General features: G+C 32.5%; 1 protein-coding gene and 1 pseudogene across 1 annotated transcript; one reads left to right on the top strand and one right to left on the bottom strand.

Annotated features, from left to right (window-relative positions):
* The first annotated feature begins 735 nt into the window (after positions 1-735).
* LOC145640347 (aminotransferase ALD1, chloroplastic-like) lies at positions 736-12,916 on the top strand (annotated as a pseudogene).
* Positions 12,917-14,624: 1,708 nt separating this feature from the next.
* Positions 14,625-15,362, bottom strand: LOC145639083 (ubiquitin-ribosomal protein eS31 fusion protein). The gene has a single exon (XM_081690224.1). It carries the CDS (start codon positions 15,283-15,285, stop codon positions 14,815-14,817), a length of 471 nt encoding a protein of 156 aa, XP_081546350.1. The 5' UTR covers positions 15,286-15,362; the 3' UTR covers positions 14,625-14,814.
* Positions 15,363-16,420: the final 1,058 nt, after the last annotated feature.

Below are 16,420 nucleotides of genomic sequence, written 5' to 3' on the forward strand. Positions count from 1 at the left end.
TAAATTATTTAATCCTAAAAGAAATTAATTATCTGATCTCGTATTTAATTGGCTACCACTAAAATTTATTATCCTACATTACGTGACTCTCTACAAAAATTCATATTTTAGCTTAATTTTTTTAAGAAATATATTTAAGGCAATGTTAGTCAATTTTTTAATAAACATTTTAGAATAAACATTCGAAAAAGAAGAAGAAAAAATACCTAGGTTTTTAAATGGATGGAATTATATTTATGCTTACCTTAGCTTGATGAGATCATCAAACTTGGTGAGTACCAACGAAAACGAACATTACTGAATACTCACATAGAAATCCACGTAAAATTATTATAAGGCTAGTGGGCTTATTATAGCAAGTTTATTAAGGAAGACTAAATTTATATGTTTCCATTCATTCAAACTGCAGGTCTATTTTTGAAAAAATAAATAAATAAATAAATAAATAAAATAAAAACTAAAAATATAGGTCTTTTTTTTTTTAATTTATTATTATTATTTTTTTTTTATTACCCGTGATTCGGTGAAGTCTAGTCTACTTTTAATATTACTCCAATAATACATACGTTAGCAAATTACGTAGAACACCGTATGGCCTGGTCTATATATATCGACTGCATTGCATGTGACCCTTCGACAATACTAAAGCATTTACCTGCATAAATATCGTTAACATAAGAAAATAATATATGCAGCATATTAGCATCTAATTAAACAGATCAAATACTTTCAATCATGTTTTATCAAACTTCCTTCTCATCACAATTCAAATCTTGCTTGCCTTCTCAAGTATTGTTACATGGTGGAGTCACCAACCCAAGGTACGTACTAATGTACTATACTTGTGTAGTTGTGTATATATGGTTTATGAGCAGAGTACTAAGCTAATTCATGAAGTCGGATGCAAATTATTGAATACTGCTCGACTTGATTTGAAAATTTTGTTGACCATTCTGTTGATCAACTCATGCTCAGCTCGTTAATTATTGTACTTAGTAAGATTGATAATTCCTTAATTTGTGCTCATTAAAGTTTGTTGGAGTTGAGTTGAGTAGCTTATAAGTTGTTTGCAATAGTCTCGGTCCTCATATAATTAATTCTAATGTTTTTTTATTATTATTATTATTGTTTTGTATAGGTTATTGTAACATTTATTTAAAATAATTTTAAAAAATCCTAAATAAGTTAACATAACTATATTATTGTCAGGTCTATTTTCTCTATGTTCAAAGGTAATATGGCCGGATAAAAAAAATGTAATTTTACATTTTACATACGATAATTCAATTGTACAATAATGTAGACTACAAGTTACTATACAATCAAAGCTAAAACTTTGGGGTCATTTATAAGAGCCCAAAATATACAAAATGAACAATAAAATGAGGGAATATACCATGGTGCGATACATCTGTATATATCATGGACATAATGAGAAAAAAAAAAATACAAAATAGTTTGGGTCGATTTACTAGGAATTTCAGATTAGTAGGTGCAAAACCAGGAACTAATTAGGTTAAATAAGGTGTAAGAGACGATAAATTAACAATCATCACAAGAAATTAGATGTTTTTGTTCTGTGTATGATCTTATTAAATCTAGTCGATCTAATTTTTCGTAAGGTCATATATTATCTCCTAGCTTGAATAAACTTTAATTTGACGATATTTGTACAATATAAATCACAACCTTAGCTTGTTAGATACATACGTATAATGTATGTGTAATTTCCAAACAAATTATATTTTAACTTTCCCTCCATTTGTTTTATTTGTTATATCTGAAATCTTCAAAGATTTGTATGGAACTTGTACATACTTAATCATAAACATACACTTCAAATAAAACATAGTTATGACTAATTATGTATGTAGGTAGAATCTTATTAGGTTCATCTCAACTGTAAATTTTAAAAAACATATATAGTTATTCATTTCCTTTCATGAGATTTAAATGCAAATGAAAGTTAATTAGTACTTTAAGAATGATTAATATTTACCGATACAATTTTTTTTTATAAATTTTTTATTGGTGTGCATGTACCAATACAATATAATACGGAGTAGTGTAAAAAAATATTTCAGATAAAATAAGTTAAATTAAAATAAAACATATAGACCCTAATGTAAAAATTTTATTAGATTGATACAAGAGGCTCAAGTTAGCACGACACATTAATCTCCTCTAATAAATATATCACCGAGCAATTAAGATAGTCAAGATTTGAACTTAACTTGGCATAGAAGAGTTAAAAACTTCAAAATAATATGATCTAATCCGCGTGAGTGAGACGTTGAATCTAACTTTTACTTGTATGGGCACAATAATTTACTAATTAATTTAGCATGACTTAAATTTGAGATAGCGAGCTTCATAGCTCAATCCAATTAGATCCGGATCAGAGTTGACCGATGATCCATATAGACACCTCTAAAAACTTTATTAAACAATTTTAATGATTTTTTATATTTGTGACACCTTTACTCTTTTTTTTTTTTTTTTTTTTTTTTTTTTGAGAGGGAAACACGTTTTTTTTTTTTTTTTTTTTTTTTGAGAGGGAAACACGTTTAATCTAATGCAGCTTTGTTTTTAGATCAAACAAGTATGGCATGTGTGGCTATCAAAGACGTCATGGTATTGTATTTTCACCAATTTTATAAATACGTAACCTTTTTCCTGTAAATTTATTATAAATCTGATACTTTGATTTTTGTATTTGGGCATGTGCTTAATTCATTGACATGGAAAGCAATCACAAACATGTGGACAAAAGTTCCACGTAATACCAATATGGAGAATTTACGAGACAATTACTTGTTTCCTCAGGTCTATATAATGTTTGATTTATCTATTTTAATCTGATTTGATATGATTTTTTAAATTGACTAAATTTTGATATTATTAATTGTATATTAAGGCCTAAATAATACTCGGTAAAAAATAATTTAAGTTATGTAAAAAGAATTTTAGTTCGGTAAAACTAAGCTCAGTTCAATAATAATAATTTCAGTTTAAGTCAACAATTTAAAGAAGAAATATAGTAGAAAATAATTATTTCAGTTTAGGAAAAATAATTTAAGTTCAGTAAAAATAATTTAAGTTCCGCAAAATATGGTGAAGTGAACAGGGTCTAACTCTTAAGAAACTAAATCTTAAGAAAAATAAATTATCAAATGAGACATTATTACTTGTCAGTGAATTTTTCAATATTTTATCATGGAAGATCTTTAACAATAGGAAAAACTAGGTTAGATCCCGTGTCATGCACGGTAATTTTAATATTTATCATTAGTTTAATACAATTATTTTACTGTAAAAAATAATATTAAATTGCAAAATAGGATGAAAGTTATGTAATTACAATTTTTTTTTAATCTTTAAAGAAAACAGAGGAAGAAATGCATGCACGACTAATAAAAATAACTATGGATTACATTACAAAGTTATAGATAATATTACATAATTGATTATTGTATTACATGAATTTGTTCCCGTCATAAAATAAATAGATATATAAATCTTTGTTGAATGTGTAAAAATGAATATACTTGCCAAATAGAAAAGAAATATTATTGTAAAGTAAGTATTAAATTAAATACTTCTCTAAGAAGCTTTGACAAAAAAAAAAAAAAAAAAAAAAAAAAAAAAAAAAAAAAAAAAAAAAAAACCTTTTGGAGGGAAACTTTTTAACCAGGTTATGACAAGTGTCATTTCTGGTTTTGCCTTTAGTATAGGTATATTGATTGTCATGATTAATCTAAACTTTGTCGCTCCATTTAATTTTTATGAATCCCAATTAACTTCCGTTTATTTTTTATCAATCCCAACTTTATACTCAATCCGCTTCCATTGCACCCAATCAGTCATCCAACTTGATATAGCAAGTTATTAGACACATGTTAGCAAGTGATTGGTTCAAAAAAAAATTTAAAAAAAAATAAATTTTTGAAAAATTAAAAAATAAAATAAAGCCAAACTCAAAAGGCTAGCAGGCGACAACCTATTCCACCTCCGACCAACACCTCCCTTCCCCCTCCGTTTTCGCTCTCTTCCCCACTGATTTCAGCCTTTCAGTCCACTACAACCTCTCCTCCCACGATTCTGGCACTTCTAGCCCTTCCCCCGATTCTGGCAACCAAAGCCTCCCCTCCCCCCTCGATTCCAACCACCACAGCCTAATTCGTCTACTCCCGCTCCCTTCCCTTCCCTTCCCTTCCTCGATTCCAGCCACTCATTCCTGGCCACCACTCTTTCTCTCTCCTCGAATCCTGCCACCACTCTTACTCTTTTCCCGAATTCTGCCATCAGTTCTTTCTCTCTCCTCGAATTCGTCCACCCACTCCCATCCTACCCCCGTTCCGGCTGCCTTTATGGTGGCTGCCATCTTAGGGGGTGGCAGCCTTTTTTTGGTTAATTTTTTTTAAAAAAATTGACCAATCATGTGTTGACACGTGTGCAAAAAAATATCCAACTCACAAATGTTAACCTATTTAGGCCTCGTTCTTTAGAGCTGCTCTGCTCTGCTGAAATCTGTTCTGCTCTACTATGCTTAAAAATAATACTTAGGTTATTTTAGATTTTAACACCTGTTAAAAACCCGAAAATGGTTTTTAACACTACCAAAAAAAAATTGAAATTAACACCACACAAATTTCCAAAAATTGGGTATTACCACCAGTTAGCGGTTTCCGTCAAAAAATTCCGTTAAGTGTGGTGCACAGTTACACGTGTCACTATGTTATTTGTTTACAAAAAACTTAAAAAAAATAAAATAAAAAAACCTAAAACTACCCCAGCCCCACCACCGCCTTCCCCCAACCCACCCCCTGCCGGCGTCAGGCATCCCAGAGAACCGCCCGACGCCGGGGACCCCACCCCCTTTCCCCCACCTATGCACCCTACCCCTTCTCTTTCCTCACTTTCGTTTCCCGACCACCACCCCGAAACCACCCCCCTAAACGCCCCCTCCCCCGGAAACACCCCTCCTCCCTTTCCCCTCCATCAGAAACACACTTCTCCCCTTTCCCCTTCCCTTAATCGACCCCCTAACCCTAAACTACCACCCCGAAACCACGCTAAATGGATTTTAGGGTTTCGTTTGGGGTGGTGGTTTAAGGTTGAAAATCGATTACGGAAGGGGGAAAGGAGAGGGAGGGCGTTTCTGGGGGAGAGGGGGCGTTTCCGAGGGAGGGGGGTGTTTTAGGAGGGTGGTTTTAGGGTGGGGGTCGGGAAACAAAAGTGAGGAAAGAAAAGGGTGGGATGCGTAGGTGGATGAAAAGGGAGGGGTGGGGGTCACCGGCGTCGGGCAGTTCTATGGGATGCCGGACACCGGCAGGGGGCGGGTTGGGGGAAGGCCGGTGGTGGCGCGGTGGTGGGGCTGGAGTGGCTGGGTAATTTTACGTTTTTTTAAAGTTTTCTTTTTTAAAATTTTTTATTTCCTTTTTTTCCCAATCATAAAGTGCCACGTGTCTTTATGGCCCCACTTAACAGATTCCTAAACGGAATCAGTTAAGTGGTGGTAATACCTAATTTTTGGAAATTTGTGTGGTGTTAATTTCAATTTTTTTATGAGGGTGTTAAAAACCATTTTTTGGGTTTTTAACAGGTGTTAAAATCTAAAATTTCCTAATACTTAATATTAAATTATTATAATAATAATTCATATTTAATAATAATAATAATAAATCATTTTTAATAATAATAATAATATTACTAAAATTTAATATTTAATAATAATAATAATAATTAATAATAATAATAGTAATAATAATAGTAAATATAATAATAGTTCTTATAATTAATAATATTAATTATTATAATAATAATTAATGTTTTTAATAAAAATCAATAAATAATACTAATAATAATTATAATTAATATAATAATAATTATTAATATTTTATAATAAAATTTAATGATTATAATAATAATGCGATAATATTAATAATAGTAATAATAGTGTTAGTAGCAGCAGTAGTAATAATAATAATAATAATAATAATAATAATAATAATAATAATAATAAATAATTACTATTATTATAGTAGTAGTGGTGGTGGTGGTGGTGGTGGTGGTGGTGGTGGTGGTGGTGGTAGTAGGAGTAGGAGTAGGAGCAGGAGCAGGAGTAGTAGGAGAAGTAGTAGTAGTGGTGGTGGTGGTGGTGGTGGTGGTGGTGGTGGTGGTGGTGGTGGTAGTAGTAGTAGGAGTAGTAGGAGTAGGAGTAGGAGCAGGAGTAGTAGGAGAAGTAGTAGTGGTGGTGGTGGTGGTGGTGGTGGTGGTGGTGGTGGTGGTGGTGGTGGTGGTGGTGGTGGTGGTGGTGGTGGTGGTGGTGGTAATAATAATAATAATAATAATAATAATAATAATAATAATAATAATAATAATAATAATAATGAAATCTGCTCTGCTTCAATCTGCTCTACTCTGCTCTCCTTTAATCTGCTCTGCTCTGTTGAAATCTAGTCTACTCTGCTCTGCCCAGAAGCTCAAAAGAACAGGCCCTGCTCTTTTGAGCTTCTGGACAGAGCAGAGCATAGCAAGGGTCAGCAGATAGAGCAGAGCAGATTAAATTTCAGCAGAGCAGAGTAGATTTCAGAATAGCAGAGCAGATTTCAACATTATTATTAATACTATTATTAATGTTATTATTATTAATGTTGTTGTTGTTATTATTATTATTATTATTATTATTATTATTAGGAAAAATTGCCCGCAATAATCCCACCTTTGGCCCGTCCGCCAAAAATAATCCCACCTTTGGATTATTTTTAAATAATCCGACCTTTATATCCACTTCGCTCCTACTGGTCCCTAGTGACCTGTAACCGGTTGAGTAGGTAATTTTTTTTAATTAAGTTTAATTACACACGTGTCATGACGTGATTGGTCAAAAAATAATTTTTAATTTTAATTTTGTTTTAAGAAATGATTAATAATAATTAACATTAATTAATTAATTTTAATTTTTTTACTTAAAAAAAAAAAACTAAAATCAACCCCAGACCCTAGCCCCACCGCAACCTCAGCCACCTCGCCGCCCCTACCGCCAGACGAGGCCCAGAGAAGCCAGCTTCGTCGCGCCGTTCTACCCTTTTACCCACCGCAACCTACTCGGAGCTGCTCTCCAACCTCCCCTACCCTTTTACCCACCACAACCACTAACGAAATCAAGATGTGTGAAGAGGAGGCGGGTCAAAATCGCCAGGTTGGAAGGGGATAAGGGTCGAAATCGGAGCGTGGGGAAGGGGAAGTAGCCGGAAAAGGGATTGGGGAAGGGAAGGGGGCCAGGATCGGGACAGAGAAAGGATTTCGAGGGTTGGGGACTGGGTTTCGTGGCGGTGGGGAGGGAGGTTTGTGGGAGGGGGAGGGAGGGCGTCGCGTTGCGAGATAGCATCTAGGTGGTCGGGGCTGCGAGAGAGCTTCTTGGGCGGTCGTCGGTGCTGTGGGACAACGGATTCGGCAGCTAGGCCGGCGGGAACGGCGGTGGTGAGGGTGGTTGTGGATGGTGGGGGTTTTGGCTGGTCGAGGTTTTTGAAAATATTAATTAATTTTTTCTTGTTTTTTATTTTAAAAAAACTTTTTTTAATTTTTTATTTTAATTTGTTTGACGAATCGTAGGCCGACACGTGTCAGGGCAACTTGTGATTACAGGTTAGTTGACCGGTTGGGACCATTATGAGCGAAGTGGATATAAAGGTCGGATTATTTAAAAATAATCCAAAGGTGGGATTATTTTTGGCGGACGGGCCAAAGGTGGGATTATTCCGGGCAATTTTTCCTTATTATTATTATTATTATAAATAAATGTGTATCTTATTTAACATATGTTAATAGTAGAAAGATAAAAGACAACAGTTTAACATCTTCAAATTATTACAACCGCATATGAATCTTGCTAACGAACGCCCCTGGGCGTTGGATTAGCATTTAAAATCTTACCTAAAGTGGTATTAATTTGGGAAAGCATGACAAAATCACGCGTCGATCGGTGTAATTTATGTTAGTTTAAATTTAATCTTTCCACTTTTAACTAGATTATCCAACGCGTTCTTTAGCATTTTCCAAAATATATTAGGTATTATTATTATAATTATTTTTATTATTAATAATTATTATAATTATTATAACAATTATTATAATTATTTTTAATAATAATAGCAACGCATTACTTTAATTGAAAGTAGTACATAGTAACGTAGAAAATGTGGCCAGTTTTTGTTTTCTATATAACAAAAAGCTATGATAAATCATAAATGTAATCTGTAATTTAGTTTTTTTAGGATCCCCATTTTAATGCTTTCTTATAAACAAATTCATTTATGATGTGGGATATTGTAAATAATAAAATTATAAAATATTACAAGTCCATTACCTAATAATAATAATAATTTTCCTAACAATAATAATAATAATAATAATAATAATAATAATAATAATAATAATAATAATAATAATAATAATAATAATAATAATAATAATAATAATAGTAATAGTAATCATAAAAATAATAATAAAACATAAATATTGATTAAAATTAAAAGTAGATTACTGAAATAATTAGTATTATTGAAATAATTAGTATTATTGAATATTAATTATTATTATTATTAATTATTATTTAAAAATATAGCAAAGCAGAGCAGATTTCTTTTGAGCAGAGCAGAGCGGATTTGATTTGAGCAGAGCAGAGAGAGCAAAGCAGAGCAGAACAGCTCTAAAGAATGGGTCCTTAGTAGGTTGCAAGTCACTTGGGAGTGTTTTTGGCGAATATGCTATAAAGTAGGGATTAATAAATAAAAAATGGAAGTTGCGATTAATATTGACGGACAAAACAAATAAAGTTGAGATTAATCATGTTCCTTAGAAATAAATTTTTAAAAAATGGTACAAGAATTATAACCTACCGATCATCTTAGCTTTTGCATATAGGAATAACACTACTCCGTATTAGTTATTCTTCTCAATATGCAAGAAATATAATATAGAGTTATGCTATAATCTATGGTATATGTGATATAATGTATCACAAATAAATTGATTAGTGGTAATAATCAGATAAACATGCGAGAGGAGGAGCAGCGCATGTAAAGAAGCATCCCCATGCAAAATTGATTAGACTTGGAGTAGGCGATACAACTCAACCTATTCCACACACTACTTCTTCTGTCATGTCTCAGGTAATTAATAATTAACCTAACCTTCTACTTTAATTATAATTTATAATCAGATTAATTTATAATCGTGCAATAGGTTTTACTGCTATATTTCTTGCAAAATTGGTACTCTACTTTAAATACTCTATTTATTTTAATTTTAAGTAGCGTAGATCTTAAATACTCCCTCTATTTTAAATAGTCTTTCTAATTTTATCTAACTATGTCACGGTTGACTGGGCAAGTACGCCAATGCAAAAGTTTCACTTATTATATCTTTAATTATAAATAGTTGCTATTCGAAAACTTATACATTGAATTAAGTATCTATATAACCATTTTTTTTTTCTTATGTATAAATTACGGCTTTTTTTTTTTTTTTTTTGAGAAAAAGCATATAAATTACGACTATTGGTCAAAGTGCATTATGTGAATAGTGGAAAAATCAACCTAGGACACTAAAAAAAATAAAACGTATGTAGGGAGTATAAATGAGGTTATTGACTTAAAAATTATTTAATTAATTATAATGAACCTCACTAGATTCACTTTGGGGTATGGCTGAAATTTTTTCTTGCCATTCTAAGACTCTATTCTTTTGAGCTATAATTGAATTTTTCAAGTAACTCACACAACTGTATTTTACTTGAACTTATTTTAATTTGAGTACGTACTTTTTTTTTTTTTTTTTTGAAATAAGTGATGTAAACAGAATAGATCATAGCCAAGTTAAATTCTCCAATTTTAGCCATTTGTTTATCATACATGCATGTTTCTCATTGTGCAAATATGTTTATCTTCATCATGTTCAGTATGCACAAGCTTTAGCTACTATTGAAGGTTACAATGGCTATGGAGTAGAACAAGGCAATAAGGTGACTTTTTTTCCTTTCCTTCCCTTCCCTATTCTAACTCACAAGTCAGAACGCCCAACTTAAATAGCCAATTTTCCAAAATAAGGTGACTTTTATCCTACTTAACAAGTGTATTATTATTATTCCTTTAATTTTGACTTATCTATTCATAACAATTTTGAACTTTCTCTCCTTTATACTTTGTACATGAATATATGAACTTATTAGGTTGAAACTTAGCTTTTTACTTATATGAAATTATAAATAACCAATACAGACTTTAGGGTTCATATTGAGTCCCTTGAATCTAGGTCGGGTTGATGAAGTTGGGTTAGGTCGAGTCTATTTTCAATTTGAATCACACTAATCTATTGTATCTACATGTTTAAATTTGAATTTGATTTATTTCGGGTCAATTTCGAATTAAGTCTGTCGGATTAGTTTTTGACATCTTTGACTTTAACCAAATATAACATTATTAAATACTAATAATAAGAAAATTAAATTTGTCATATAAAATAACATTGAATCAGTCTAATTGAACAAATTTTCAACTTTTACTAACACATAAATCAATATGCTGTGATCAAGTTGTATCTTGACAAAAGTAACTGTGAATACCAAGTGGCAAGTACTACTAAAATAATTAAAGTATGTAAACATCAAAAATACTTCATAACATCTTCATTTAATCATTTTTTTTTTATGTGAAAAACATCTTCATTTAATCTTCTTTCGAACAAATTATAACAAATTCATATTGGTCGTGACAGGAATTAAGGAAGGCAATTGCTGAAGCAATTTATACAAATACAGGTATTACGAGTGATGAAATATTCATATCAGATGGAGCACAGTGTGACATTTCTCGCCTACAGGTAAATTCGAAGTATATAGCTTCATAATTAATTATTTTTAAATTTTTGAGGGAATTTGTTACATAATATACTAATGAAACGTTTTGTAACACAATTTTTTTTCCTCTGAAATATACAGATGTTAATGGGATCCAATATAAGTATAGCAGTACAAGATCCTACATTTCCGGTAATAATTTAAGACATATCTCTATTACTCATTTCGTTTTTAAATACTTGCTCCACTTTTTTTTTGGACTCTTTTAAAATTTTTGCATCATTTCCTTATTTCAAAAGGTTTTATAATATTTAATTCATTTCTCTCACCTAATGTACCCAATATAAATCATATTTTATTAATTTTATATTTTCTCTCCTTCAATTCTCCCAACAATTTTTGCTTTTTTATAATTTTTTTATTCTTCCTTCCACCCCACTAGTCCACACCTCTATATTTTATTATTTTCTCCAATTTCTCCTTAAACTCCGCCAAAAAATAGAGCAAGTATTTAAAAATGAAGGAAGTATACACTTTTTTTTTTTTGAGGCAAGGAAGTATACACTTGAATTTTCAATAAAGGCTTAATTTTATAACTCGTGTCACTTTCACTTTAGCATGCGCCAGACACAAATGAAAATTTGTAATTAAGGGCTTGTTTGGCATCATTTTTGGTTTTTAGTTTCCTGTTTTTAGTTTCCTAACAAGACAAAGATGTTTCCACTTTTCTGTTGTCAGTTTTCAAAATTATCATGATTTTACTAAGTTTAAATAAATTTTGATTCATTATGAGGCACATATCATTTACTTTTAAAAAAACAAAAAAACCAAAAAGAGAAAAGTACAACAATGTCAAACGAACCATGAGTTATTCAAGAATCAAAATATGGTGACATGACAAATTGACATTTCTCAAACCTTTTGTTGAGCAGGCTTATGTTGATTCAAGTGTTATCATAGGCCAAGCCAGCAAATTTCAAGAACACACAGGAAAGTACAATAACATTGTGTACATGAGCAGTGGCCCTGAAAACAATTTCTTTCCTGATTTGAGTAGTACTCCTAGAACAGATATCATTTTCTTTTGCTCTCCTAATAATCCAACAGGCTATGCTGCTTCTCGTCGAGAACTAGAGCAGCTTGTTGAATTTGCAAAGATTAATGGCTCAATTATAATCTTTGATTCTGTATATGCAACTTATATCTCGGATGATAGCCCTCGATCAGTCTTTGAAATCTCCGGTGCCAAGGAGGTGTGTTCGCTTCCATTTACTCACGCTGTGAATATAATTTCATTAGCGATGAAAAACAAGGCTTCAGTCCAAGTTTTTGTAATTTAAGACAGTTGGTGCCGTGTAATCTGGTAGATAAGCCTAGGCTAATAAGAACTCGTATGTGCAGGTTGCTATTGAAGTGTCTTCTTTCTCAAAGCTCGCCGGGTTTACAGGAGTAAGATTGGGATGGACAGTAGTTCCAAAAGATTTATGCTACTCAAGTGGCTTTCCAGTTATCAATGATTCTGACCGAATTGCATGCACCTGTTTTAGTGGCACCTCTAACGTTGCTCAAGCCGGTGGCTTAGCGTGCCTTTCTCCACAGGGCTACAAGGTCTCTTCCCAGCATTTGGAAAATTTCTAACTTAAAAACTACGTATTTCTCATAGAAGTCCCTTTAAATTGCTTTTTTATTCTGGTTTGATTTTGCAGGCCTTGCAATCTACAATCGATTATTACATGAAAAATGCTGAAATGTTGGTTGATACATTTACATCATTCGGATTAAAAGTGTACGGAGGCCAAAATGAACCCATATGTACCATATCTATGGGTTCATTTTCCGGGCTCTAAATCTTGGGATATATTCAATGAGATTCTTGAGAATACTCATATATTAACAGTCCCAGGCAGGGGATTCGGTTACAAAGGTGAAGAGTTCATTCGAGTTAGCGCCTTTGCTCCCAGAGAAGCTATTTACGAAGCATCCATGAGGCTAACAAACTATTTCAGTGAAACAACTCCTTTGCTACCAAAGAAGCTATTTATGAAGCTTCCATGAGGCTTAAAGGCCGCCACCGGCCCACCAGCACCAACTTAATGATCATTTTCCCTCTATCGTTGATTACACAAACATATGCCAGTATGCCACTCATCCTAAACATCTCAGTGAATTTTTCAAATTTGCATTGCATTTAATGATGTGATAAGCGCTTTCAGCGTAATAGTATCATAAACAGTATTTTGCCTTCGTTCACGTATCATATATCTAAAATTATGTCTTTAAGGTGAGCTCCATAATGGATCCAACCAAACAGGAATAAAAGGAGCGCAACTGTAAAATATTTCAATGTAATACTAAAGACTGGTTATATTTTGAAAAGCTTGTGTAAAATATTTCAATGTAATACTAAAGACTGGTTATATTTTGAAAAGCTTGTTCCATGAACAGCAGCAACTACTCGATATTATTAAGCACAAACCAGTTTACATTACTATTATCTCGTGTAAATAGAGCACAGTAGATGGTATGAAAGACAACCCTACGCAAAAATGGTAAATCCGCATCTTAAACTGATCGGCTTAAAGGGACTTGAAATATAATTCAGGTTTGGCTGGCCTCTTTCTCTATTACTTACAGCCGACATATAAAAGGAGTGGCGTTGCAGTAATAGAACAATACATGTTGTAGTCGAATAGTTGATACTGGGCTACTGGCAGCAGCCAATTTTAAAGCTTGGTAGCAACTAAATACCATCCTAATATAAAAATGTGCTTTCAAAAGACAATTTTTAATAGACCGTTATTAAACTTGATACCTCAATCTTGCTACTACTCTACAGCTCATTGATAAAACTGATGATCCTCACATAACTCAACGGCTCAACCTGATTGTAGGATTCATACAAACAATTGAATCGAACAAACCAACCAAAAAGCCTAAGATCATAATCTAAAATGAAGCATAACGCCATAATGCATAATTTTGCTGGAATCCATATAAACTTCTTAAGAGTCCTATAATTAAAATCGTTTTATGACTTAATTTAAGTGTACTACCACATGTCCACATGCATATATGACTTCAAATGAGAATTACTTTCCCATCCTAATCCTTTCTTTCTTGCAATATACTACTAGCCCAAAAACTATCTCACACAATATTTGTGAGAGATCATTTGTATAGAATCACAAGCAGCACTAGTACTAGACTCTAGTACAATCACAAAACACGTCAAACAAATATTTCAAAATCTAAGATTAATGCCTTATAAACATTCATTTCAACAGACGAAAGAATCCCTACAACAATCTGACCAATAATCGAAAACACTCCAATAACTCTCGCCCATTTGAACTAATGCAGTAGCTATAATAAAACAGAAGGGGTAGCTCAATTCAAACACAAGGTAGTCTTGTCTAATAATCTCTCAACAATTCCTTTCCTCACTCCACTTAAACATCCCAATCAAATTATCGGATATAGTTCGAAACGAAGCTATTAAATTGCTCAATTTGACCCCTAAACATAAACAAGTGAAGTAACACCAAAGCTTTCTCACGAAAACCTTTCAAACATCAAAATCAACAATCTCAAATCACACAGAATAATTAAAATATTCGACAAACATATATACCCATATAAAAACAATACAAAATCCCTAAAATTGTTCAATTAATTGCATATAAACACACTTAACAACCCCAGATTATAACTTTAGCAAAACAAAAGATACCTAATTGAAAAAAAAAAACAATCAAACACAGAATTATAAATAAAAACAGCATTAAACTGATTCAAAATTGTAGATCCAAACTCATAAGAGTAATTATAATAATAAATCCTCAACAAAACATAAGTTTGATAACAAAAGCTAAATACCCAAAAACTACTTTAACATAATAATTCGATTAAACCCCAAATCTCTGAAAATCTGGAAACCTCGATTAATCAATCAATCAATCACCTCCAGCTTTCTGGTAAACATAGGTAAGACCACACTTACCACAATAATGGCGATCAAAATGGTTGGCCATGAAAGTTCCAGCACCACACTCAGCATTAGGGCACTCCTTCCTCAACCTCTGAACCTTAGCAGAATCATCAACCTTGTAAAACTGAAGAACAGCAAGCTTAACCTTCTTCTTCTTGTGCTTAATCTTCTTAGGCTTAGTGTAGGTCTTCTTCTTCCTCTTCTTGGCACCACCACGAAGACGAAGAACAAGGTGAAGGGTGGACTCCTTCTGGATGTTGTAGTCGGCTAAAGTGCGGCCATCTTCGAGCTGTTTTCCGGCGAAGATGAGACGTTGTTGGTCTGGTGGGATGCCTTCTTTGTCCTGGATCTTGGCTTTGACATTGTCGATGGTATCGGAGGATTCGACCTCTAGGGTTATGGTTTTACCCGTTAGGGTTTTCACGAAGATCTGCATTTTTCTGGGGTTGAGGATGATTTCTCTCTCCTCTGCTGTTTTTGAGGCTGCTGCTGAAATGGGGGAGGGGAATTTAGGGTTTTTGGGGATTGCTTGGGTTTTTGTTGAGTGGGTTGTTGTGTTACTACTTGAATAGCCCATTGGACTTTTTAGATTGATTGGATAATGGATAATGGATAGTGGAATGGGCTTATTGGTTTTCACTTTTTTGTGTCTGTCGTTTGCTTTAGAGGTGTCAAATACTGATCGAATCTGATTGTATTTTGATATTCCCTCCATTTTTAATACTTGCTCCACTTTTCTTTTTCGGCCGTTTTTAAATACTTGCTCAATTTCCTTATTTGAACAGCTTTTATAATATTTAATTCATTTCTCTTACCTAGTGGACCCAACATAAATCATATTTTATTAATTTCATATTCTCTCTCCTCCAATTCTCTCCACTACTTTTGTTTTTTACAATTTTTTATTCTTCCACCTACCCCACTACTTTCATATTTTATTACTTTCTCTAATATCTCCTAAAACTCCGTGCATGGAGAAATGGAGCAAGTATTTAAAAACGGAGGATTGATAATCAAACTAGCTTATATACTCCTTCATTCCCTCCATTTTTTTTAGAATTTGTTATATACACCCGGATGTAACGTACACCCAACTAGCACAAGGTAGTTTTTTCTCTTCATTTGATAATTAAATGAAAAATAATATCAAAATGAGTACAAAATACCCATGGGTGTACGATACACCCGGGTGTATATAACAACCTACCCCATTTTTTAGCTCAATTGATAAGGGCTGGTTGGGCATTTCTTTTTGTTTTAAAACAAAAAAATCAAAACACAAATAACAACTTTTTGGTGCAACAGGCCACACCATGTGACAAGAGTTACCCAACTTATTTTATTAGGGGGTTACTCGAGTTACTCTGTAATACCCCGTATTTTTATACATATTTTATTTAAAATAAGTGTTTGAGAAGTATTTAAATTAATTGAAATGTTTTATATAAAGTATTTTAATTATTCATTTTAATAAGTTTAGAAATATTTTATAAAAGGAAAGTTTATTTAATTAATTATTTTATTAAAATTGGGGTTTATTTTAAGAAAGTTTTATTTTAGTGAAGTTTTAC

Source organism: Chenopodium album, chromosome 7, assembly GCF_948465745.1.
Source record: "Chenopodium album chromosome 7, dcCheAlbu1.1, whole genome shotgun sequence".
In the NCBI taxonomy this organism is placed as follows: domain Eukaryota; kingdom Viridiplantae; phylum Streptophyta; class Magnoliopsida; order Caryophyllales; family Amaranthaceae; genus Chenopodium; species Chenopodium album.